The sequence below is a fragment of the Sphaeramia orbicularis genome, chromosome 22 (genome assembly GCF_902148855.1).
Source record: "Sphaeramia orbicularis chromosome 22, fSphaOr1.1, whole genome shotgun sequence".
In the NCBI taxonomy this organism is placed as follows: domain Eukaryota; kingdom Metazoa; phylum Chordata; class Actinopteri; order Kurtiformes; family Apogonidae; genus Sphaeramia; species Sphaeramia orbicularis.
In genome coordinates, this window is record NC_043978.1 from 43,273,275 (window position 1) to 43,300,708 (window position 27,434).

The 27,434-nt window shown below is 39.1% G+C and overlaps 1 protein-coding gene across 5 annotated transcripts in view; it reads right to left on the reverse strand.

Annotated features, from left to right (window-relative positions):
- rbks (ribokinase) overlaps nucleotides 1–27,434 on the reverse strand; it is a 38,238-nt gene that overhangs the window by 3,301 nt on the left and 7,503 nt on the right. For 4 of the 5 annotated variants that reach the window (XM_030126664.1, XM_030126666.1, XM_030126667.1 and 1 more), the window contains exons 2-8: nucleotides 26,226–26,287; nucleotides 19,672–19,804; nucleotides 18,584–18,647; nucleotides 18,074–18,136; nucleotides 17,490–17,654; nucleotides 10,233–10,324; nucleotides 4,946–5,134 (exon numbers count right to left, since the gene is read on the reverse strand). In XM_030126664.1, coding sequence (XP_029982524.1) covers nucleotides 4,946–5,134; nucleotides 10,233–10,324; nucleotides 17,490–17,654; nucleotides 18,074–18,136; nucleotides 18,584–18,647; nucleotides 19,672–19,804; nucleotides 26,226–26,287 — 768 coding nt within the window. Of the gene's footprint in view, nucleotides 1–4,945; nucleotides 5,135–10,232; nucleotides 10,325–17,489; nucleotides 17,655–18,073; nucleotides 18,137–18,583; nucleotides 18,648–19,671; nucleotides 19,805–26,225; nucleotides 26,288–26,550; nucleotides 26,685–27,434 lie in introns of those variants that run through there. The other variant, XM_030126662.1, reaches the window with a different exon arrangement.

Here is a 27,434-nt window from a genome sequence, read left to right on the forward strand (position 1 = left end):
CTCGCCGCGGATGAGCTGTGATGCTCTTGGTGGTCGTCGCGTCCGCTGCGTCTTGACCTCGGTGCCATTTCTCTGCCTGCTCTCCGTTGGTACTCAAGCTGATGTTAAAAATTTGGATGGCACTTGAGAAGCTTGCCAAATTAATGAAAGTTCTCTCCAGTTTGACATTGTGGGAAGTATGACAATAGAAGAGAGCAAGCCATCAAGTAGCCAACGCATCTTTGATATGTTCCTTTCAAGTGGACCTTGTATTTATTCTGCTGCTCTACCAGAAAAGTGTTGCATTTTTCATAGCATTTCAACAGCCACTCTCCCAAAGAGCTCATTCATTTCTGATTGGCTTCTTCTTTAGTAAACTGTGGAGGCTGAACTGTAGTGACATACATTCACCTGACTTTATGAACCAATGACAACGTTCAACACAGACATCCATAATTAATGAAACATATATTATGTCACTTTAAACTACCTGCAAAAATTCAATTAAAAACTATTTTTTGATTGGGTCAGATCCAACAGAACATCGACAAACCACTTTCTCATTCACTATTATGAACTCATTTAATACCTTTTTAACTGATGCCACTCAAGGAATGTGACATTTTTCCAGCCTGCTGAGAGCAATGTGAGATTTGGAAAAAGCACAAAAAGAATTTTACTTCTATTAATTCCAAACACCACTCATGCAGCTGTCAGAAGCTTGAAAAAGGTCACATTCCTTGAGTTTTCTAGTTAACACAAGCAATAACTGCTATGACTGAACTGACAAACAAAGGAGTGCATACATCAACTCAACCCATCGACAGGAAAAACGCAATGACAAAGACAACAGTAGCACCCACATGCTCTGATTGACAGGTGATCTTTGTAAAGAGCAACGCAGTAAGTGTACAGAAATGACTGTTGAGCACTAAAGACTGACAAAAACAAACATATAGAAAACACAGATTTTGCAGGTTGCTGCTGTTACAGTTTATTTTCTGAATAACAGACAGAGCTGCATGCAGCACATCGTCAGCTGTGCCCACTGAACCTTTCACCCTTCAGAACCTGTGACTGTATTTCTCACCCAGAGGCCTTGTGCGCTCTCGACTCCTACCCTGCTATGACAGAAGGAGCTATGTGCAGTTAGCTCAGGAAGCCAACAGCTTTTGTCAATGAAAGGCACCCTGGGGAGAGCAAAGACCAACTAAGGGGCAGCCATGACTCACATCAGTGGCTTCCACGTCCGGAAGCTTCCAGTAAGACTCGCAAACAGAAAGGAGGCGACTGCTCTGAAGCAACAGAAAGAGAAGGGGAGTCAGAGATCAAAAACATGTTTAATTGGACCAATTTGGACCCTCGTGGCTTTGATCCCTCGGTGGTGCTTTTCCTCAGCTCTCTTTCACCATTCTGTGAATAACATCACCATGATGATGCAAGTCACACTGCCACAAGTCGAGCTGCACATCTGGCTAAACAGCAGCTGTTGCTGCATGTGCAAGCCATTAAAACATGGTGATGTGGCAGTTTTCTTATTGTGTCATACTGACCCAACATTTGCAAGACTGAGGAATGCCTTCCTCTAGAGGCATTCTCTTACCTTAAGCTTCCAAGAAGAACTAAAGCAATTGGTCCTTATGTGTCCAGTCATATGAGAAGACTGGGAACAATTTGACTGTCCAGACCCACCGTAGCGCTGTAATGTCTGGTTTAGACAGCAATTGTCTACCTTTCGCCCTACACCATGGACCTCCCGGAGCAGTGGAAACCAAGGCCACCCAAGTCCTGCTAGGTCCAAAAGACACTGGGTGTGTGCATGTTTGTGTGTGTACTGCAGCCTCATAACTGTCCACACCACTGCCAAAGCTCTGATCTCAATGAGGGAAGCCTGTACGCAATTTAAAACAAAAGGAAGACAAATGGATTAAGGAGAGGGATGGGGGAGACCCACAGTAGATGAGTGGATTTGCTTTGTTATTCATCCAGATTCACAACCCTGACTCAGCCCATAATTGCTCATACCATGTACAATGTGTTATACAAACAGTTGAAGGAGGAGCAGGGTGCTGGGTGATGAAAGAGTTGTAGTCAAGAAAATGTTAAACGATTTAGCAGCCGTACAGCTACTTTATTAACCAAGAAAATAAAAATCCAATCCATCTGGGAAAGTCGGAGCAAAGTGACCAAATGCTTTTGGATTAGACTGGTGTGAGGCTGGTTTGTGTTCCTTTCAGCAGTGGGTCATGGCACCCCTGGCGCCCAGCTGAACAGTAGCCTAGCTGCAATAGCGAGAAACCGCAAGTGACTCACAGTGTTGATACTGAAGAATCACAGTCTAAAATACAGCCTCAATTCATAGTCCGATACTGGTTGAACTGGAAATGGTGCTTTAGTGTCTTAACAAGAAAAGCCTGGTGCTAAAAAGCATGGCGCCAATCTTTCAAGTACATTTCTGTCACTGCAGTTGAAGAAAAAAAAAAACAAAAACAATCAAAGCAGAAAAAACAGGAGTGGTAATCATAACTAAGAGGCCTGTGTTACCAGAACAGGCTCAGAGAGGTGAATAATGATCATGATAACAACCTGTGGTTTTTTTCCTCTCACCAGTAAAAAGAAAGGCCCTTACTGGAAGAGGGATTATGATGTCCAAAAGAGTTAAACACTCCAGAATTTATGGGCCCATCAAAGAAAACAGGGGGTGGGGTGAGAGTGTGTGCATGTGTGTGCGTCTGAGCAGGAGGGACATGCAGCAGGCCCGACCACAGCGGCTCTGTGCAGCGTTTTGCTGACTGATGCAGGCCCAAGGGGTGAGTCACGGGAGAAGAGGGGGGAAGGGGGCGGGATGGGGGCGGGATGGGGGGCTAAGTTCTCCTGGGGGCTACTGGGAATCAGTGAGATGGTGAATAAGGATAGTTATGTGTGTGTGTTTCAGAATGTAGAGGGCACAGAGGAGGTCAGATACCATTCAAGAAAGTGAGCCCTTTGTTCTTGAAATGTCAAAGTGACCTGGGATAACGAGTAGAGGTGGCTGTTCGGTTAAAAAGCACTTCCTGTAAAGTCTGTTACACACTTAAACCTCACTTTTTACTGCCTTTCCTTTTTTTCTTTTTTTTCATGAGGTCTTATGTGGGTTTCATATAAATCCAGACCTGTATACTTGGAATTGTTTTTCTCATGTTTTTACAATACAGCATGATAAACAGCTTTTGGGAATTACAGCACAATAAAAGTACCTAAGGGAACTATTGAGCAAAATAATCCATTACACAAACAATTAAAACACTGTAATCAAACCTGGAGAGTGCAAAGAGGTGATTAACACCTCTAGGTAATGACGTATGTGGTTGGTAGAACACAGAGCCCACAAAACCCTCAGAGACAGGAAATGCAAACATCTAAGCGAGGATCCTGTGACGACAGTGAGCCTCAGAGGCCGGTGTGAAATGAGTCAAGCATTGCTGGTCTCTTTTAAAGATTAGAATCAGGGAGGGGAAACGGCCGGTGGTCATCGCATCACAAATGATCTAAAACTGTTTCACTGGATCAGCCGACTGATCTGAGAGTACTACAAGTTGCTGATGATGATGGTGATGATGATGAAGGGCTGGGCAAAGGTTTTGTTATGGAAAAGAAATATAAAAGTGTTGCTCCATTATTGCAGTAAAAGGATGATTTTATAAGAAAACTAAGTCAATAGTGCACTAAGGAGTGGGCAGCATTACATAATTTTCCAGGGAAAGCATTTTAACATTTTCCTATTATGGTGAGTGTTTTTACCATCATCTCAGCTATTTAAAATTAAAATACATGGAACAATTGCTACAAGTGCAACTTCTTGCTAACAAGGAAAAAAAAATGACACAAATAATGAAATTACTGACATATGTATATAGAAGTTATAAAAGGTGATAAAATGGAAAAAAAATTACTTGTCTCTAAAAAAATCCAAAGAGCTTTCTGAAATGTTTCTTTTTGAGTGTTGGCAACAAAAAAATATAAATATAAATTTATCTTGATTTTTTCAGTAAACTGTGTGATTAACATTTTTTTCTGCCCACATCATAAAACATAATAACATGCTGTATATCTCCAATGTGAACAAAAATATATCAACTGCACTGGTGTCAATATAAATTATTTGCTTTTTTTTTTTTCAAATAAAATGAAGAATCAATCTAAATTACCCATAGGTGTGAATGTGAGAGTGAATGGTTGTTCGTCTGTACATTTAAGCCCTGTAGTGAACTGATGAGATGTCAAGCACAAAATGTCTACAGACAGTGTACTAAAACCTCCATTTGATGCTTTTTTTTCCATGTTGATGTTGAAGCAAAAACTTGATTCATTGAATTGACTGGCCCTACTTTTGGTGAATATACAAAAAAAGCAGCCTTTGGTTTTATTTTCTTAATTTTTTTTTCTGAATCAACAAAGCAAGGAGCATAGTCTACAGCTGAGCTCATTGGTCTGTAAGGATGCACTTGATTGAATAAAACTACAGGGACAAACCTGTTCATTTATTCCTAACAGTTCAGTCTCATGGTTTCAGAGATCACCTTCAGGCGTGTAATATTATTCTGCTTTGAATGGTAATTTCACTTCATCTTTGTTCCACAAAAAAACATTCTACAACCTTATTAAAAAAAACCTGTCAGTGAAAAATGCAGACTCACTGAATATGCAAATACTGTCTGATTCAAGAGCTAGTGTAACGGCTTTAAGTTTTCACTTTGCACTGAAGTGGCTGTACAATTTTTAAAATTAATGTCGCAAGTCTATGCTTGTAGGTCCATGACAGATTTTTGGTGAATACAGAGAAATATTCCCTACTCAGCAGATGAATGTGTAAATATCCTGATGAGAAATCAATCTGCACAGTGGAGGAACAAGACATTCTGACTCACTGAGAAAAAAATACCTACCTGATTATAAATGTGTGTATCTGCATGTGTGTCATCCTTACCGTGGTGTCGACGGCTGTGACCGCCGTGGTTGGAATGTGCTTGGAGGCGGACCCCTGTGCCTCCAGCACCACACAGCCCTGGGGTCCTAAGGTGATGATGACTGACCCACAGCCTCGCCTCAGCAGCTCCTGAGCGGCCCGATGCGCTTCCTCCACGCTGGCAACGGAGAAGCCCGTCAGCAGCTCAGCCTGTGTAAAGATATTAAAGACCTGCACTATTTAGAGCGCGCACAGTTGAATTATAACAACATTGTGACATTTTCCCCTGTGCCAAATGGCCAGGGAGCCAAGTTAATCAGAGGTTAGGAATTAAAATTAAAGATACGGCAAAACCAGCGCTGGTGTGGGATACTAGGGGGATAAATAAAGAACTACAGGATGGAAATTCCCCAAAGCAAAAACAGTGTTTGCGAGCAAGATTATGTTTTCTGCTTTTTTTGTGTTTGTGCTTTTTTTAGGAAAAATAAAAGCTTGTTTTGTCCCCCTAATGAACACAGTTAAGTCTTTCACAATCATTTATGTCCAAGGATCCCTAATTAGTAGTTTATTACTCCTCTATTGCTTCCTTGCGAGGGTTTACTGTTTTGCATTAGTAGTTGTGGTATGAGTCAGCTCTTAATTACACACTGACCGTGCAAAGACAGACTCATAAAACACATTCAGTCTGTTACGGATTTGCTGAATCCGTCAGCAAACTGCGGGCCAAAGATTCACGAAGAGACTCTGACTGTGTTGGCTCCAGAATGACTAAACAGTGATAAAGCCCAAAGCGTCCTACAGCTGATGTTTGGGGAACTTCAAGGAAACTCATAGATCCTCCCAACACTATAAGTGGCCTCCTTGTTTAAAAAAAATAGCTGTTTTATTAGGCATTTTCACACATTGATGCTGAGAGAATATTCCAAAAATATCCTGATGAAGCAATAATATTAGTTTGTTTGCCATGTTTTCAATAGCAAGCTCATAATGGTTATAAATATATTTTAAAAAATGTATAAAAAGTAAATCAAATAAATGCTTTCCTATTCAAAGCAGGTATCTAGTGCATCGAGGTGAAAATCTACAGCGTTAAGATTGGTCAATTATTATTGTTTCCTTTATTTTTGTGTTTTTGTCTGAGTATTTATAGCCTCTCAGTGATTACCAGACTATTTAGAATTTGTGGTTGCCCTTGTCTTCTCCTTTCTGTCTTGTAAATCCTCGAATACGCCCACATACACACTGGCAAACACATTTTCAAAGTGCGCTAAATTTAAGGTAATGCAATGGACAAAAATAAAATAACATGCTTATTAAAAAGAAATAAAAATACTACCATGAATTTAATAATAAATAATAGTTTAAATATCTCTAAAAAAAACCAAACATATTTTATAGACTGTAGCTGCATGTTAAAATAATGATAAAAAGTGTGACTGATAAAAAATCTGAGTGATTCCTTGAGTGTTTCTTGTGATCTAAAGAAGATTAAAGAAATTGTCATGTGAATTATATTTTAGCGTGGACTTCCCCTTTAATTGTCTGCCGCAATTACAGATCAAAGATCACTCGGCTCTAAAAATATCAGTCGCATAGTAGCACATAAAACCCTACAACACATTCTTTGTGATTCTATGCTGGTGGCATATTCCTTGTTAAAAAAAAAAAAAAAAACTGCGTGTGAGATTTTCTTTTAGATCTGCCGATGATAGAAATGTGGATCCATTTTGGCACACAATGTCCTCAGGTGGACATCAAAGATAATTCCTCTCACTATAAAGCACTTTGGCGTAGTATGTGGGCTGAGGATCAAAGAGTGCCTGCACTTTGTCATCCTTAAGCCCCCACTGTCACCCCTCCTGCCATTATCCTGTCCGTGGTACAGTGAGACCACACACAAGCTTACACACACACACACACACCTGTACGGAATGTGTGCCAGATTACCCCACATGGGAGGGTCAAGACACGGCTGACACCAGTGCTGAATAGGGGTCCGAGGATGCGATCACCCCCCCCCCCCCCCACCTCTTCGCTCTTGTGATCTGTCAAACTGAACAATGACCTTGGACAGTTCAAAAATAAACCGCAGAGTGTATCGGTGCTTTTAGAGCCCGCAGCCACCCTGCTGCAGTCGGATGCACGGAGAGAAAAAGAGCCGTTTTGTTAGTCATCAGCTTCACACCAGGGCAGGGAATCAATCTACCTCCCTCTGTGTACAAGAATATGAGAGAGGTGAATTATACCAGTGTGTGTGTGTGTGTGTGTGTGTGTGTGTGTGTGTGTGTGTGTGTGTATGTGTGTGTGTGTGGTTCACCCACAGACACACAAGTTAGAACCGATTTTCTAAAGTGTATCTATTGTAAGTATTTATTATCATTGACATTGTGGGTGGATTTGCAGTAATGTGTATATTTAGGCATGTCGCCCCAGGCTATTTAATAATGAAATACATTTTTTTTTCATCACAGTCATTTTATCTGTTAACAAGCAATAGATTTATTGTTTCTACTATTGCGCTTAGGTTTAAAATTCATGCACTTATACACATTTTTCTGCGAAAAAAAAAAATTAGAGTAAGATACTCTTGTTACTTAAATGACGAAATCTCTTCTTTTTATTTTAACATTTAAATACAGATTATGGACAATAATGGCTTTTCTTTTTTATTATGTTAAAAAAGGATAAACTTAAGGATAACTTTTTAAAGACTAAACATTCTTGAATTGAATAGAAACTCTCCAGGTTAAGTCATCAGTCAAAACAATGTAAAGCAATTACATAAAAAGGTGATAAAAAATAAGATCTAGAAATTACATAAACATGTTCATACGTCTCATCAAATACCTGACTAAACAAAACTATATGTTTTTAGATCCTATTGTTATCCTTGGAGTAAGAGTACAAAGGTACTGTCAGTGCCTGTTACTCAAAATCTAAATCTATAGAACATCACATTTTACACAAAGCAGGCCTTGATCGTCTGTAAACAGGTTCTGAAATTTTAGACAGGATTCTTCCATTGAGAGATTGGGCACTTTTGGACATTTTTGTTTTGTTTTCTCAGAAATAAAAGCAGCTATTGCTGACAAATCACACAGATGCTGCATGACGATACCTATCAACGTGATGAACTCGTTGCTGATCCAGAACTAACAGCATATTTTCATTTGTAAATCCTCCAAATGAAGGGTGTTCCTATGTGTTTCTTTAAGTGCATTCACAACATATGATGGAAGGGGTGTGGGTCTGTAATCTCTGACTGTCTACTTAAGGACAGGACATTTCAGTATAAATATTCCATTATTATGGAAAATCCTATGTTGAGTGATCTGTGTTAGTGCTAAAAGAGTCTAAGTATATTCTAAATAAATAAAGTAACTCAGTTATGTCATCTCTATAAGCAACATGAGAACTTCTAAAATTAAAAAATGACAGCGCAATTGGTGAATTGTATCAAATATTAACATTTCTAAAATAGTGTCGTTAAAATAAATATGAAACATGAACTTCAGCAGACTGTCCCAAATGTAAATCTTGTGTAGGTACTAGGTTGCACTGTTTGTCAGAAAGCGAAAAAATCCAGTTGTTCTGGAAGGCAGTATGCTGAAGTATTAGTACAGCAATAAATCAACAGGTACCAGTAAACCCACTGATATGTCTGCTAGGGAAGGGCCCTGCTTTTCTTAAAGAAACTGAAGATGTGACCCAGTCACTTTGAATGCTACCAAGGAAAACCATAATGGTTAAAAGGGTCTGAGACCCTCCTTCCATCCTACGTGGAAATCACTGTTGTCAGAAGTTGTAATCCTAGTAAAACTACAACACTATATTATCAAAAAGACTCATATTCTCCTGCAGAAACAGAGGAAACGACTGGAACTTTTGGGAGTGCATTATAATTTGGACTTAAATGCATAACATGATGGATATCTGTCACTTTTTGTTTTGTTTTGCTTTTTCTGCGTGTCTTCCTCTACACTTTGTAAAGAAATAATACTCTTGACTCACATACTTATGTGTCGCATTTTACTATATAATATGAGCTATTGTACAAACATTATGTACTCCCTCAGTGTGCTAGTGATGTTGCACAAGCATATATTACATAAACTAGTCTTGTAGCATTTTTATAATTCGAATTTTACCAACTGTTTTTTGTTGTTTACTTTTTGTAAAGTTGTCATGAAACTTGGATAAATAGAAGTTTAAAAAAAATTTACAGTGTATTGTGAAGTTGCAACTCTTTTATGATCAATTAATCTGACAAATATTTTGACAGATAAATGAATTACTTTTTACCTCAGAAATGTCAGAAAACAGACGACTCAGTTAAAAGTGATGTGTGCAAACTGCCCAAAGGTTCATATCAAATAAAATAAAGAATAGAGGATAAGATGCTGCAGCCTGTATAGTTTTGTTATAAGATTATTGGCTGTTAATAAATATGATTGCATTGATAAATTTAACTGATCTAGTATAGATAATTACTTTGACCTGTGTGTTGGTAAAATGGCAGCATCTAAGGAAATCCTGAGGCTGCCTGATGTGTTTTGAAGGTTTTTCCACCCATGCATACTGCATAATGCATAACATGACTGTACCTCCATGACCTCACTTAAAAAAAAGGTAGAAGACATGTGCTTTCGTCAACTCTCCCTTTCATGTCCCCACACCTGGCTGCAGTGCCGCTCCGCCCCACATCACCACATCAAATAGAGGCTCCCAGGCAAACTCCCATTCACCGTATTCCCTCGGGGATGGCTGACTCAGCCGAAGAGCACATCTGCCCTGTTGTTTTCACTACGATTCCCATCTATCCCTGCCCCCTGTCGCTCATCTGTCATCGCCTGACAGTCAAGACGAGAGGTGCCATGACACTGGTTTTTACCGTAAAAGGGGTGGAGAGAGGGATTTGTTACACTTCTGCTCATACCGCAGGCTTTACATGTGCAGCTGAACGGGGGTATTGATGTGCTGGCGAGGGGTCATGACCCAGGAGGTAAAGCTAAACCTTTCAACAAAATATTTCTACCAGCCCCACAAAACACAACTGCACAACTATTTTAAAGTAAAGAGCGTTGTTGAACATATTTTAACAGTAAACAATCATAAGTTCATATGCACAACTTTGCTGTGTAGGACTGCTTGAGTTTCCTCATCACTTAGTTGTAAATGTGTGCTGGTGTGTGTGAGAACAATCGTATGAGGATGAAAATGCTGCTGTGATAAATACTGAGTTATGTGTGCATGTGTGTGTGTGTGTGTGTGTGTGTGTGTGTGTGTGTATGTGTGTGTGACTCATCACCTCAGATTCATTACAGCAAAACACATCAGAGACTCTGTAGAACTCTGGATCCAAGTCAGGAATGGCCGGCGCTGGGTTGAATACTGTCTTTACTGTAGCAAGAAACCAGACAGAAATGCAGTTAATTTGACCACAGTGTCAGAGCCACTCATCTAAAGGTCACTGTGGAAAAAAATGCAGTAATTTACAACTGTGACAAATATATTAGAGGTGTCAAGTCGCTTTTAAACGGATACAGTTGTGACAGTGTCCCTCAGAGACACGTTTTACAATTGTGTGATTCCCCCCCCCCCTCCCAGTTGCAAGCTTTACTGTCAAGGTCTGGCATTACCTTAATTAAACTTTCAATAGGAACAAAAGCTAGTGGACTACCACTGGGGATTGCTCTCCCAGGCAAAGCTCAAGTGGATAAGCTTCTATAAAAAGACACCTTTTAAACGATTAAATTAGCATTCCCCCGGAAAAGAACGCTGGAGAAGAAAGCTGGCCTCTCAGGATCCTGTAGGTTTTTGTGTGTGTGTGTGTGTGTGTGTGTGTGTGTGTGTGTGGTGCTGTAACCCCTGAAGTCACTGGATTGTGTGTATGGAAAAAGATTCACCACGAGGCATATAACCCCTACAATATACAGTATGTGTGTCAGTGTGTGGGTGAGATGAGTTGTGACCCTTTCTGTGTGTGTTAAGGAGCACAAGAGAGGGAGAGAGCGCGAGAGAGCAAGAGTGTTTGTCAGAAGTAATCCTCTGTACGTGTTGCACATCACTGTCTTATGCATATTCATGAGCACTAAGCATTAATGCATCTAATACCATGGTTTCTGTGTATGTGTGAGGATAAGCCCAGCTTGACGAAGCGATTAATTCTGATATCTCTGTGTACAAAATAAAGCCTCATGCAAGTGTGTGTGCTTCTATGTGTGTGTGTGTGTGTGTGCAAGGGAAATATATGTTCAGTGTTAGTGACATCAAAGTCTGTTGTGCAAAAGTGTGCGCCTAGTTGGTGTGTGTATATGTGTGTGTGTTTGCGTGGGCACATAAGAGAGCAGCTGCGTGGGTTTGTGCAGGGCTTTGGCCACCTGGCGCTTTGAGGTGGATGCTCGGCTACTTGTGAGTGAAAGTGGAAATAATGTGTCTCCCTCTCCTTTTCAGTGCACTCATACTGTACTGTATATATACCCAAATGAGCTAAGGCCATACACATACATACAAAAAAAAACAAAAAAAAAAAACTCTGTGACACCAGACTCCCTCCATCTGGTCTTCCGCATCGTCTCTGTCAAATGAGCTGCACATCAGTTTCCATGGCTTTGGTTTCTGAAAAGAGTGACCTCTCTGACACACAGCGTCTAACTTCTAAGCTTCTCCTTCGACCATAATTGCATCTGTTACCAGTTCCAAACTTTCTATGTTTGTACCGAGGATGATACATACAGTCACGGAAAAAATGATTCGACCATCGAAAGTCATCAAAAACAATGGTTATGCAATCAATCAAGCAGTAACTCTAATTAACATGGAATGCCTAAAAGCACTGTTTTTGGCAGTACAATGCCATAGCTATTGATGTAAGAACTTTAGTGATTTTGGGTATTATCAAGAAAACCATGGTTAAACATCAGCTCTGAAATTAAACTCTTGAGAGCTATTTTTGTTGTTATCATTATATTTGTCCAAACAAATGTACCTTTAGTTGTACCAGGCATTAAAATGAACAAGAAATTGAAGAAAACAAGGGATGGTCTGATCATTTTTTCCACGACCGTATTTTAATAGTCATACTGTGGCAAAAGAAAATAGTCAGACATACTGTAGGTTCCTGTGCTGCAAACTACCAGGACTTTTCCGCCAAATTAGTTCTCGTTCTTGAACATGTTCCGTTCAGAACTCTTAGAATGTTGGACTGGCCATCTAGTGTTACTGCAGGTTTTGAGAGGAGCCATTCTAGTCATGTACGCATCATTAACAGAGGATGGTGCAGATATAAAACCAACCGTAATATAGGTAACTTTGTAAGTATGTTTATTATTTGGTCTTGTCTTTAAATGAAACCATCTGCTTACTTTTTTGAGCTCCTTTCTAGCTCGACTTTAAACTCAGGAGATGTTTTAACCCATAAAAAGCCAGTGCTACTTATATGGCAATTCCTAAATGAATTTTACCCCTTCTTAAAGGAGTGATATTTTGCTTTTTTTTAGATGGAATTCTGCATTTTAAAACATTTCAATGTGGTCTACGTAAACTGTAAATGCTCTGCTTGGGCCTGAATTCTTCATTAATTCAACTCCACAGGTCCATCTTCAGCCCTATTTCTGAGCAATGACACCAGAATGGTCGTTTTGAGTGCTGGCCCTTTAAATGCACATGAGCCACTTCATGCCACACCCCCTCCAGGTTGTTGGCTGTGCTGCTCTGTCCTGTTCAGCCAACAACTGAACATTTTAGGTAATCGGCTCGAAGTTTGGACATATTTTCAATATGGACTACAACCACTGCTGCTGACAAACAATTATGTCGTACTTGGAGAAATGTTTATTGGAAGTCTTAACCTTATACTGTATGTGCAAATGTTGTGACGTAACTAGTTATAGACATAACAAATTAAGCAGGAATTAAAACGGGTTGTAGAAATCCACTCAATTTTTGCCAAAAATGAATATAAAGATAGCTTTGCAGCACCTGGAGGGTTCAAATTTGAACTTTTGAACTATTAGGGTCCAAATACACAAATAAATGAACCAAAGACTAATGAAAGTGGGTTTAGCAAAGTATGACCCCTTTAAGTGATTTATCACCATTTATTATAACATTATCCCCTGTATTTTGCATTTTTCAGTGTAACTCATGTATTTTCCTGCATTTCATTTACTGATCATGTAGATGTTCAAAAAAGCTCAGAGTTTAGTTGAAGTTTATTATATCAAAAACACAGAAAACTGAAGAAAAAAATGACATTTTCAGTAAAATATATCATTAACTGAACATCAACCAAGTGTGTCCATTCACTGTCATTTCTCAAACTCCATGGGTTACACTGGTGATACAGTGTTACAGAAGATGATGGTGTTTCTGCGTTCACTACAGAGCCTCTGAACATCCAAATGGATCATATCTGATGACCATGAAAAAATGAAAAACTGCATTTTACACCAATTATTTACATGTATTGATATGATTAGTGGATCAACAGGTATTAAACATTTTACAACAGTAGACAATTTTGTTCGATGGTGGATGTTTATGGGTTAGTCATCACCAAACACTGGGTTTGGTCAGCAGTTACTGAGCATTCTTTTTTTCCATGGGTTTTTGCTTTGTTATTGCCATCTCTATCCTCTCTTTCCAACCTGCAGAATACAAAAGTCTCAATGGTTGACACAAGAACCAAGAATCTAGGTTCAGCACTGATTCTATGTTAGTGGAAAGGAGTGTCTGATGACCCTGACAGTTTCAAACATATCCTGAAAGCAACACACCTATAAGAAGGCCTGTGGCAATTATTACATAATTGCCTTTTTGCAATTATATCAGCTAACTACAGTTATTCTGTATAATTGCAATAACTGTCTATTCATCTGTGGAAATACAGTAGGGTAGTATCAACTGAAATATCAGATGCTCCTTCATCACATTTTGATATAATTTACAGTGTGAGATTCGACTGGCTCCCTTTAAATGATTTCATGTCATTGTGCCCCTCTCATCTCAAGGTTCTTCACTCTTACTAGAACCTGTTATTACCTCCACCACAGCAACACAGAGGTTATATTTATAGTTACAATTTATAGTACAGTTTATAGTTACTACTGATCAATACATTTTGGATGTTTATCAAACCTCGCTCAGTCAAAACTCATCTGATTTTATTCAAATTTGCCACAAAAATGTGAAAAGTGTCACTAAATGTTTATATGTCAAGATTTTGTACACAGATTTATTTCTTTTATGTATCTTTGAATCATTGCTTTCTGGAATGGAAAATAAAATGTTGGGCATAATTGCACATTTGTATGAACAGGATCAATGAGTCAATCAATGAGTAAATGTTAAGGTTACATATGGGTTTGTTCTCTCTTTGTGCTGTACACTTAATAATAATTTAATAGCAGTATAATTTAAAGGTAATCCTGGACCGAAAACTCAAGATTATTGTTGGCGTTATGTATCTTTTTCAGCAGTCACATAGAGGTATAAATGCACAGTTTGCCCATTGTGTATTAAAAGGTTTTACTGTGATTGTTATGGCCAAAATAATGTTCTGAGTGCCTTCTATTTATCAGTATTTTTTGTGAATTCCAGGAAATGTTGCAAATTGAAGTCCAGTCTGCTCGGAGCAGTTTTCTTGTTTAAAAAGCCTAAAAGGAAAACAGGACTGTATTTTTTATTTATGTGTTCCAGTGTTCAATGTTAATAAACGGCTCCTCTACCTCATTAGATATACTATATATATATGTGCAAATAATCTACTTATTGACTTATACTATACCGGTGGCACGAAATGAACAAAAATACAATTGTTTATCACAATTATTATATGAAAATTAATCCTCAACTAAACTGTCCTTACTGTGCCCTTTTTCATTTTAATTCCATATTTATATAAATATTTATATAAATACCAAATTTCTTTTTCAGGCTCACTGAGTTGAAAAGTTGCACAAAAAGTCTTTATTCAGATTCACACAGACGTGGTGAGGCTGATTTACATTCACAACTGGGATTTTGATGTCTTACTGCAGTTGCTGGGACAGATGTGGTAATACTGGGAAGTGTGCATACTGAGTCACGTCTGGCAGGAGTGTGTGTGTGCATGTGTGCATGTGTGTGTGTGTGTGTGTGTGTGTGTGTGTCATGACTCTGGGCTTTTTTGCTTGGAGGTTTAAAGTCTGGTCGCACATGTGCACGAAGAGGCAGCCAAGCAAGCTGGGGAAAACAGTTCACAAAGTCCAAAAATACAGCAGTTTGTTGCTGTGGTCGATTTATAAAGAAAGGTGGATGGAAAACAAGGGCAGAGACACATAGATCACTCACACACACAGATATATGCATGTGCACACACACATACACACACATATACACACATACACACAAAAGAAATGAGTCATCAGTGAGTATGTGAAAGGGGTTTAAGAGGCTCTAATTGCATCTGGTGAGAAATATAAAAGCAGCTTCTCGCACTGACAAGAAAAAGGGGGGTGAAGACGGAAGATGAACATAAGAGTGAAACATAACTCTTATCAAGAATTAATTTATATCCATGAACCTTAACAATATTACAGAACACTTTTCAGTAATTTATGTCACACATATGTTTTACTTTCAAGTAATAGCACAGAAAAAGAAAATCTCTTTTTAAAAGCCTGCCTTTGCGAGTGTCTGAGAACTGGCATCTGCAGTATGTGTAGCCCAATGGTGACATTTGCGTATGTGTGGCTCGATGGTGACATTGAGCGGCGCTTCACCCCCGCGTCATTAAATCCTTGCCGCCAAACCCATTAACACTCATTCTCTCTAGAGAACTCCATTTACGCAATGCTCTGGTGCAGCAGCGCCGAGGTGGCATCTTAGCCAAGCGTCTTCGCTCGCATGCTGAGCCTATTCCCGTGGTACGGTCGACACAGTGAGGAGGGGGACTCTGGGAAGAAGAAAGTGGCGTTCGGCAAGGCCATCTGGGTATCCCATCTGCAACGTGGTTATGGATGCGACTCTTTCGTTTTGGCAGCCTACAGCGAGTGATTAGCGGCAACAGGCACTGATGACAGGGGCGAGAGGCTCCCCAGACGTCTCCAATGACGCGGAAGGCTTCTAATAATAGGACGCTGTTAGAGATGATTAGCTCAGTAACCTGGTTATCACCAAAGGTGGAAGACCGAAGGCAAGGAAGAAGAAGGGTGTCAATCTATGACCATTCTGCTGAACTTGTACAGACTGATGTAGGACTTGGAATTTGCTCCCTCTGAAGAAAGGAAGCAAAACAACCATGAAATTCTTGATAATATGAAAGGATTTTTTCCCTTAAAATCCACACTATTGAATGGCTCCCTTGACCAAACTCCCTCTGGTCAATTATAAGTCTGAATTTATACTGTACCATGTGGCAGGCTATCAAACACAATGCACAATACAGATATTTGATTATTGAGTAAAAAATGTCATAATTACCTTTTTTTCATATTGTAATTCAAACAAAACAAAACAGATTTCTGCACCTTCTCTTTACTGTTTACAGGCTAATCCCTGTAATGGAAGGCTTTGGCTGGTCAAGTGTTTTTAGAGAGGTTGGAAGGTGATTTAATTAATTTACAGATTACTGTTAAGAGTCTGTCAGATGAGTCTCAACCGCTCCACTCCGTGGCTTGTCACAGAAGCAAATATGGCAGCTTCTTTGACCATCTTTTGAAGTTTTCTATAGTGGAATAAAACCTCATTTAATCTATCTTTACATTCATTACTTTTGGTTTAGACTCAAAACATCAGACTTATGTGAGTTACATGCACCTTGTTGTGGTTATTTAACTTTAAGTGTTTGATGACTGACGGAGGTGTTCTTCTGGCCAATAGAAACAGAGGAAGGGAGCTCCGTAGTGTGTGCAAACCAACTTCAGCATTCGCCTGCAGGCTTAATAGGACTGTGAAGGAAGACTAAGACAGGAGCAATGTAGTTTGTCACATTTTGCCAACAAAAAGGAATGCTTGGAAAACTGTATTCAGCAGGGAAGTAGATTACGCTGCAAGAGAAGTTAGACAAGTCTCTTTTCAAATGACACATTTACTTTCTTACTTTTTTATTCCTATTGTTTTAGTTCGGGATACATTTTATTCCTCCTTATTAATTACATATTTTGTTACCATTTATCCGTATAAGGTCTGCTCTAGATTTAGAATTAACAAATAGCTTGAAAACTATGCACTTTTCAAGCCAAAATCCTGAAAATGTGGCTGTTCATTTTTAATTTGTAACACCTTCCACTATTTGGCCGATCTTCGGAAATGATCTGAAAAGCCTATTTTTTTTTTTTAATTATTATTTAAGGGAACAAATAGCTGTTATTTATATTAGCATTACAAGCTCTGATTAAGCCTTGAAGACCCAAGTAACCAGTAACATTAACAATGAACAATGTTAAGGTAATGCCATTTTAACCTGCTTTGTAATAGAAATGAGAGACAACATCTTTTATACCTTTAAATCATAGACCAATGACATTCTGACCCCTTAACGTTCTATTACTGAGCTACTGTCACATACAGTGCATTCACCGACCTTTACTCTCCCGCGCCATCTGCAATGCCTGCAACGATGTCTTTGGACTAATCTCCAGTTGGCACACCAGCACTTTTGCATGGATGAGGGATGGGAGGGTTTTCTGCAGATCCTCATTGTTCAGCAGCATGTTGGCCCCGGCAACAATCACAATGGCATTTTCGCCTGCCCACAGTCAACAAAAAAGAAGAAAAACTATAATGAATTATTACTTCCTAAGTGTTCAGATGTATGCTCATATGAAGATTTCTTCAGTTCCTGTCTATTTTTATATGGTAAAAAAAAAAAGTAACAAATGCAAAAGGACGTCCACATCAGCTGACAGCCAGAATCTGCAGATATTCAGCGTGGTTTGATGTACTTCAGCATCTGTTTATATGAGTGAGTGTGTGTCTATCCAATGACTATGGTCACTTAAGCAGTGGTGAGTCAATAGATGAATGTAGGTACACACTGTGGGCATATGTGTAGGCATCAGTGTGAGTAACAAAGAGTGCATGGAGAGCACACTCAGTTTTTGTGTGAGACCAGTTCTACAAGGTGCTTTAAGTAGGGTGGTATTAGCAAAAGGCAAAACCATTTACCTGCATCATTGACAATAATGGAAGCAGCTCCAGTGGCTGCTTCAGATGTCTGTCCAACAAAATCTGAGACAGGAAGGAAGACACAAGGAGTAAAGTCAGAACTGAAAGCATCCATCATTTGTCTTTATTGCACAAACAATTTTGAACACAAAGGTTTCGTCAGACACACCTTAAAGATAAAATATGAAGACACTAAACACTACTATATGTAGTGCCCCGTTCTTGTGACTATGACAACCAGGCATCTGAAGTTGTTTACAAAGAAAAACTTTTGAGGAGAAACATGTCTTAAAAGTTTAACCTTTACTGGCTACAACTTTTGGTTCTTCTAAAAACAGAGAAACATAATAAACCATCCATAAAACTTTAGTAACATCAAAAAACTGACAGAATACAGATGGCATTATGAGAAATCATTGCTCTAAATGCTTTAAATGGTGAATCTTTTTGCCATGCACTATCAAAATGGAATCCAATGCGGCGAGTAAAGCAACAACAGTCTTATTTTACCTGTGTGTACACCATTGTCCTTGAAATTCTGGATATAACTGTCTCCAAAGAAGTCTTTACCAACCTAGAAAACATTGAAGGCAAAACGATTACAACAAAGAGAGTGTCAAGCAGGGTCAGACTTGGTTAGCGGCAACTTTTGAAAAGTAGTGTACTCAAACCTCTGTTGAGTTGGTTTTTCGTGTGCCCTGCCAGCATACTGGCATGGTGCCGCCGCCGAAAATGTGTAAAAACGAACACACAAAGTCAACAAACGCACACACGTGCAAACACACGACCAGCTGCGCCAAGCCTTGAAGACACGATAACCCCGCCTTCACGCCTCTTCATACCCACCTCGCTTTCGTTTTCTTTCCCTCCTTCCCCTCTTCCCCTGATCCGCACTGGGATGTCCACATCTGTAGCTACTTTGGGTTGTAGAAGGGGTCCCCACCTTGCCCCGAGGCGCTTACAACGAACCCACGCTTTCCAAAAAACGTGCCAAAACGCCGGCACTTGTAGTTGCCTGTGATAATGGGTTGGGATGGTATTGGCTGCTTGGCCCCATTCTCTTTGAAGAGCGGCCTTCCGTCTTGGATGTTTTTGACAAGCCCGGGTGTCTATTTTTGGGTTCTCCCCATGCCCGGAGAGCTCCTCCCGCACTAGGTTGTTATCGATCGGGCCTCTTTGTTCTGACAGAGGTGGGGCTTCGGTGCTTTAGTGCTCGGGTTGAAAGGCCACTCTCAGACTTACTGATTGGAGACTTGGGGTTGTATGGTATGGGAATAGGCTTGTTTGAACGAGTGCAAGCGTGGGTGGGCATATGCATGCAGTATGGTATTGATCAAGAGAAAATGAGCCACAGAGAGTTGAGGTTGTAAAATGACTGAAGTGTGAACGAAGGTTTTTGGGAGTTAGAGTTGTTAAGTAGTTTGCAGACTGTTATAGCTAATGGCTGATTATTTGTACTGAATAAGATGTGGATGAGCCAAAGTTTGTTTTTTTCTACATTCATGGCCAAATTCATGCTAAGATACCTCAAATCCACATAAATAATTAAACCTCCTACAGCAGAAGTGGATGGGTTTAAACATGTTGTTGTGTTTCACCTTGCAGACCATGGCGGTCTTGGCTCCCAGTCTTGCAGCTTGTACACACTGGTTGGCCCCTTTTCCTCCAAATCCAATGAAAAACTTGTGACCGTGGATAGTTTCACCTGCTTTGGGTAGCCTTGGTGCCTGGCTGAAGGTGAAACAAACAGTTAGTACACTGTCAAGAAGAGCACATACACAATAAGTATTCATCTTATTGGAACAGAAACAACAAAATCAACTCTTGAGTGTTGGCGGGACATGTATAAAAGTAGAAGTCAAATCCAAATGTAGAAGTCAATTCACTTTTTCATCTCTGTAGTCTCTTGACATGACAGATAAAAGTTTTGCTTAAACTTTAAAACAAGCTTTTAACATTGTAAGTAGTCTACTTTGGACCCAGAGAGTGAGGAAAGATGTCAAAATGTGAAGCTAGACCCTCAGGGCCATATGCTTCCTTGGTCAAGTTTTTACCATTATAAAATGTGCACTCAAACAGAGGTTGCTGTAGAGTTCACAAAGGACTGATTGGATCTTTTGGTCTCGTGAAGGTCTTTCACATAGAGGTTAACAAAATGCAAATGCTGCCAGAATGAATTGGGCAAAGGAAACTTTTTTGCAATATTTTCCCCTTTCTCTGCTTACCACAGTAGCAATAAAAACATTCAGAAAATGAGGGTGGAAAGTGCTTCATCATTCTATAAAGTAGTATATATTTCAAAAAGAGACTTAGTCACATGTACCCCGACTAGTGTCTGAAAATTGTCAAATGATGCAACCACTGAAATCCATAGATGTCTGAACTTGACATTGGCCACACCAAAATTACCTGACTCATCAGGGTTGGGAAAGGTCCCACCCCTCCCCTTAAGGTATAAATGCTACAGGTGGGTACCCTGAGGAAGAGCTGTCTGTGTTGTGATTTGTCCAATCACAGAGCAGCAGTAGATGGTGAGTAACACATGGGAGAGACAACAGACAGCTTTGCACTGTACGTCAGGACGCTGTGGTTTGGCCCCTGGCCAGAGCTGCCCAGGGCCAAGGGGGTTTGCGGATGGCAAAATGTTGTCATGGACTTGTTTTTCACCCTGTTGTGGTCCATTTTTATACTTGTGTGTATGAGTGTGTTTGTGGCAGGTGTGCTATTACTGTAAGTTAACTCAATCCCAGGATTTCCAGTAACCGAGACACTGATGGCAAACACTGGAGGTTGTTAGAAATGTTGTTGTTTTTGCACCAGCGTGTGAAAACACTAAAATGCCCAAAGCTATAACAGGATGTAGGGTCAATGAGGCTGAAATGTGGAGACAAAGACACTGAACAAAGGTAATGCATGTAAATACACAAACACGCACACGCAAAACTCTTTCACATACAATCTATTCTTGAAGTGGCCATCTTAGTAAATGTTTCCCACACATAACGACTCCAATCAAACTCATTCACACATTAAGAGACTTTTTTCAATGCTACTTTGAAGAAGAATCCTGACTCAAAATTCAGACTGAAGTACTTTTTTATATACTGAATATACTCTACAAGGTCATTTCATTATTTTGAATAGTACAGTTTTTCTGAGACTGAATTCAGTGTGTTTAGAAATTAAACGACCTTGCATTATATGAGGGGATGTGAGACATTAAATAGGATTTACAACACTGCAAATGTACAGACACTCAACTTGGAGATCTGTAAGCTTTTTATCTTGAAATATTCAGCCATTTTAAGATTATTTTTTCAGAAATATGTTTCTTTGCTTTTCTGCAGAGATAATATGATTAAAATAATTTATAGCATACTGCACAAACGTTTTCAGTCAACAATAGGTTTGTTATAGTGTTTTAATGATCATATATAGGCATCTCTGAGTCTCTACCTCAATCAGACATTCACTGGAACACACAGAACATATATAAAGATCATTAAAAACAGATGAAATATTATACAACCTTTTAAGGATTATTTGGAGGAAAAAAAGATAGCTCAAGAATTGGCTTGACATAATATACCACAAGGCTAATTATAAAAATGTACCGTCTTTTGCTTGTTCCAACTACTCAATTTGTTTTTTAGTGTTGTTTGCATATATTTCCTGAGAGACTAAGAAATAAATATGTATTAGTAAAATCCTACAAGAAAAATATTACACCCCATAGACTAATTAGCTATATACACAGAACTATGGTTTTTGTATAGCTAAATGTGCAAAGATACTAAGCTAGTCACCTCCAGAAAAAAAGAGTTTTACCCATCCTCTCATCTAAGTTTATTCAAGATAGGAAAGTTTTAACTCTTTTCCCTATATTCCATATTCAAAAAGCACCGAGCACAATTTTCCGGAGGAAGTTTCATTATTTTTGTGAGACCCCCTTAACTCTGTTATCTGGTATCAGGATACATTCACAGTTTATTCCTCCAGTTTTCCTGTTTTGTTACCTTGTTTAGTGCACACTGAGATTTTTTTTCACAGAAGAAGAGGTGCTTTTTTTTTTTTTTTTTGCAAGTCACAGTTGATCTTGACATTTAAGAGCTCGTACCAGTTATTTAGATGGTCATAAAATTGCAGTACTTTCCTATAAGTAGAACTTCAGTAGGTCAAATCGGCATTTCAAATACAAAGTGTAACATAATGACTCCACATTTGGCCAACTGCCGCCTAAGACAAATGACATGTAACATAAACAGATTTCCAAATTCCTAAATAAACCCACCCACGCCTCCTCATGCCCAGAGAGACACTTGGCAATTGTTGTCTGCGGTGAGTGCACCAAACAAACAGGGCTGTTATGTGCTAAAGTGCAACCTTGGTGCGTTTTCTCCCACGGAACCAAAAGGCCAAAGCAGGTGTGCGGTGACGTGAAGTGTTTGCTTTAAGGCTGGCTCTCATTTCCCTCTCCTCCGTCTCTATTAAAGTCATTCCTCAGCTGCTGGTGAGCAACAGGGGGAAGTAGACTGGGCCAAAAACAAACTGAAATGTGGCTTCCATAGTTTGAAGTGTAGCAGGTCTTTCCAGTTGCAGACACAGTACAGTGCGTTCCACAGTTTGGGCTGATTAATTGAAAAATTTATAATATAATGACGCTATTTGGTTTAACCTTCTGCTCATGTTGTAATTCAGCGAAAAATTTATGAAACCTATTAACCCCAGAGAAGCATTTTCCTCATTTTATGTAAAGGATCTTGTCCACAAAGATTCACTTTTTGGTTAAATCAGGACAAGGTCTTCCAGAACATGTTGAGCTAAGAAAGCATACTTTAAATAGACAAGGTGCTTTGCTATCAAAAGTGCAGTGTTTGAGTAGGATGTGGGTGTTTATTTTTGTGTGGTCAGACCATTTGCTGGAACCATGTATGTGTTGCTATTATTCAGAAAGAAAGAAACAGCCTATATTTGGGGATTTAAACCACTTATCAGCCTATTCAGTCTCTGAACAGGTTAGTGCTTACGGAAATACTGCGGCATGAAAAACGTGCATTAGATTCTTATTATAATAAAGTGTTACTACTTCATTATGTTCATTAGAAGGTTCTTTTTTTTTTCTTCTTATGAATCAGAATCAGAATCAGCTTTACTGGCCAAGTATGTGAAGACATACAAGGCATTTGGCTTCGTTTTTTTTTTTTTTTTTTTTTTTTTTTTTGCTCATGACGTACAATTTCAACATGAACCCAAACACAACATAGACCCAAACACACTTAAACATAGACCTAATGTAAACAAACATTCGACTAGAAACAAGGACAACAATGGGTTGGGATATTTACACTGGATTTGTAAAAACTATAAACACTATAATCATGCATTGACCTAATATATATCACATGACAGGGAGGGTTTAGAGGTACCCATGCACTATGTGACCTATGGGGAGTCAAAAACAGACAAGAAAAATATTGGCGTGGATGTAAGATGATAAACAGGAAAGAAATTTAAGAAAAAAATCTGCTCTGCAAAATATTATATCATATTTTTTCTGTCTTTCTTTTTGTTCAAATACATTATTGTTTTTTTGTATTTTGTCTCAGTAGTTCCCTAAAATTAATCCAAGGGGAAACATTTGATGGGAAGATCACAAAAAAAAAATGCAGAAAATGAATTAATTATAGTCCTTCATCTGAAGGGGGTATAGGACAATAATGTTGAAATATACAAAACTAAAACAGAGCCTGTATTTGCTCCAATTGCAGGTATGTCCAAATAAGCACAAATAACAGGATAAATTATGATTCCAGTGGTTTTAAAAAGGAACAGCTTCAAAAAAAAAAAAATTGTTCCCCTTCAGATTTGTTATAAGAAAAAATAAAAATGCACTTAATAATCTGTGTCTGATTGCACATAATTGCATTGACCTCATTAAAATTACCTCTCCTCAGCCAAGATTCAATTGCTGGACGCAGGATATTTCCAGCTCTCCTGAAAGTCCACTTTAAGAGTATGAGCAGCAGTAGATTCAAGGATCTACAAGGCACATGGAAATGCTTCTTACTAGATCCAAAACATTAGCAGTGTGAAAACTTCTGAAACTGGAGATTTTACATGAGAACAGAGGAACTTTCCGCTGTCCTCCAACAAATGTGAAAAAAAAAAAAAAAAAAAAAAATCAGATATAAGTTTAGATACAGCAGAAGCATAAAAACATGATGGGAGAGACTTAAAGCTCTGATCCACTTTAATAAATGCAAAACTCTCTGTTTCGGTTCTGTACGTTTTGAATATTGAGTCCAACTCAGTAAAACTCTGCCTCGTCTTGGCAGTTGAACATGTCGACACAGTCAGCTGTGGCAGTAGGGGGCACTGTATGGCTTTGACAATGGGTTAAAATGCAGAGAGAGACTCTGCTGTTCCTCTTTGTGAACAGCAGATAGTAGACGATTAAGTATAACCTTTTACTACTGAACACAGTGCCATAAAAAGGAGCACAGTGTGCTGTACAGTCTGACCAACTGGCATTTGTACCAGCAAATTAATGTTACAGTTGTTAAGCAAGACAGACACGGAAAGAGACGGTGAGTGTGTGTACGCCTGTGCTGTCAGTCAGCTGAACTGCCACCCAAACACTGGCTGTTCAAGACAACTGGATTTCTAACTTCAAAGCCAAGCATATCACTTTGAAGGGCTGTGAATGTACTCCAACTACCCTCCCCTATCCGTGTTCTGACCTCCATCCAAAAAGCCCCAACCCCACACCCACATACACACCATACCCAAAAACAGGCCATTTCCCGTTAGCTTATTAGGCTCATAATAGACAACTCCTGCCCTTCAAAGCAAAAAGTCACTGGTTGAATTTCTAATGAGCAACAACATAAATAACTTGCCAAAAAACAGAAGGAGAGGGCACATGTTTCTGATAAGTGTGGACTTGTCTAACAGACTGAGCGACAACTACAATGTGACGGACTTCAACTAAAACTTTGATTACAGATTGCAGTTGTTGATTCAGATCTATCTTTGCCAGTAACCAGGTGACAGCTATTTTCCACCTCAAAATACAAAACAAACCCAAACAGTAGACATTTATTGGCTCGAGCCCAGGAAGACTTGACATTATATTTACTTTACGTCTCTGTGAGATTGTGTCATGCCTCACAAAGGTTATGGTAAATAAGAGTGACAAATTGTTTTCAACTAACCCATTGTGCTGGAGTTGATGACTAATGAATTGTGGGAAAGGATCCTATTTGGCTCAACAAATCTTGCCACATATGAGGATGATGCAACACTGACATTTTAGTAAGCAGTAATTACACCAGATCATCTGCACACTTTGAATCTTCAAAATTGGAGTTGAGCTTACCAGAAGATGACCACAACTACATCAGCTATCAACGATAAATAAAAAAAAAAGAGTTCATGAACATTTTCTTCTTCTTAATGTATTATAGCAACTTCTGTTAAATTGATTCCCTCTTCCACCTAAGTGTATCTAATTTATCTGGAACCTGCTTGATCCTACATGTTCTCTATAACATTTTGTACTTTGAGGAAAAGTACTGAAAAGGCAGTGGTATCATCTAAGTATAGATCACTTCCTCTATTCATGTGTAGACCGGACTGTACTGTCCATGGAAAACACCCTTTGGCCGTTGTGCCATATTTTCCACAAGTATGTGTATCAAAATAAGATTGCTGAAGGAAAATGTTGGTTGTGGTGGTGGTGATTAATGATAACAAATGGAAATAAGATATAACTAAGACACAATTGTAATGAAAAGTAGATGGAAACGATTATTGTGGATGAATGCATGTACATATTCTCATTGTAAACAACATGGATTTTTTTTTTTTTTTTCAGTTTCATTTCATGCAGTAGTGGAATTAACTGGTAAGCACTACTTTACATTTTGGAAATCCATCTCCTCATAAAGGAAAACAAAATTAGTAAAATGTGCCTGCTTCCTGTTGGGCCCACCTGAGGAAGCAGAGGTGTTTCCTGGAGCCTGATATAGCTACAGATATGTTTACTAAGCTTTGAGATAAAATATGGGGTTAATTTTTGCAAATTTTCCTGAAATGAGTAACAGCAAAGTATCAGAAACTACACAAAATGATCTTCTCGGCGTTTACTCACCTCACCAAGTCAGTCATACAGGAGCCAACCACCAATACATCAAAAGCCTCCTCAGTCATGATCTGATTAAGACACACATTTGGGTTATTTGGACTCATTTCTGGACACAAGCTTGACAAGTCTTCATTTCAAACAATAAATGATTTAGAAGATTTTTCTAATTTCTCCAGCATCCGTTCAGGCCTTTCCAGAAAAAGCCTATTCACAAACGAGGACAAAATCTACAGCAAAGCCGACTCCTGAGGGGCATTTCAGGCAAAATATGTAAAACAGTTTATGTAAACAGCCTCCAAACAAAAATCACTTGATATTATTTATCTCCCACATTAGCATGAGCTTGACTCAAACAAGGAAGAAGGTAAAAACAGAGCATTCATCGCTGGCTGAGTTGGACAAGTTCCAGTCTTATTGGGGGTTGAGATTGGGGGTGGTGGTAGTGGTGGGGGTATTTCAATGCTACACCACGTGAGCGTGCCGCAGCCCAACTGAGTCTGTAATTAATTCAATCCTCAGCTTGTATCAGAGCTAATGCTAGTGTGTTAATCTCTTCAAATCTCTTCCTAGGCAGTGGAAGACTTGGAAAGCCTGGCCGCTGGCTGTAGGATGGCTCAATTCTCTCTCCCACAACTCGCAGCATATTGTCTTCCCTCTGCAGGCATGAAAAGCCTAGAACCTTCCACGTACCCACTGTAGGAGAATATAATGAGAACTGCATTGTCAGACGACTGGAAACAGCAGGAAGCCTTTTTAAGACCCTGTTTTTTGATGAGTTTAAGGCTGCATTATTAGAGCTGACCAACCAGAAGAGGTGTACATAGATACGGCTCAATATGCATATATGTGATAACCACTGATTATAAACTACAGCTTAACAAAGCGCTCCACTTAGCCTTATTCTAAAATGACTGCAGTCAAACACTTCAGCCTAAATGCAAATCAAGGTTTAAATACAGTTTGTGACACAACTGAGACCAAGCTTAAAGAAAAAGCCAACTGAAAATGTTGCTGGACTGCATATTTTGCCTATGTCTGGTTAAAGGAGTCAAGACTTAGCTGGATAATGATTGTTATTACAATGATATGACCATTTATGTATAAAACAGCTTTTCAGAAGTTTAGATAATGACTATAATCAGAAAAATACTTCTTCTAGTCTTACTCCACCTCCTCCAAACACACTCACACACATGTGAAAGGCTCCTTTTTTTT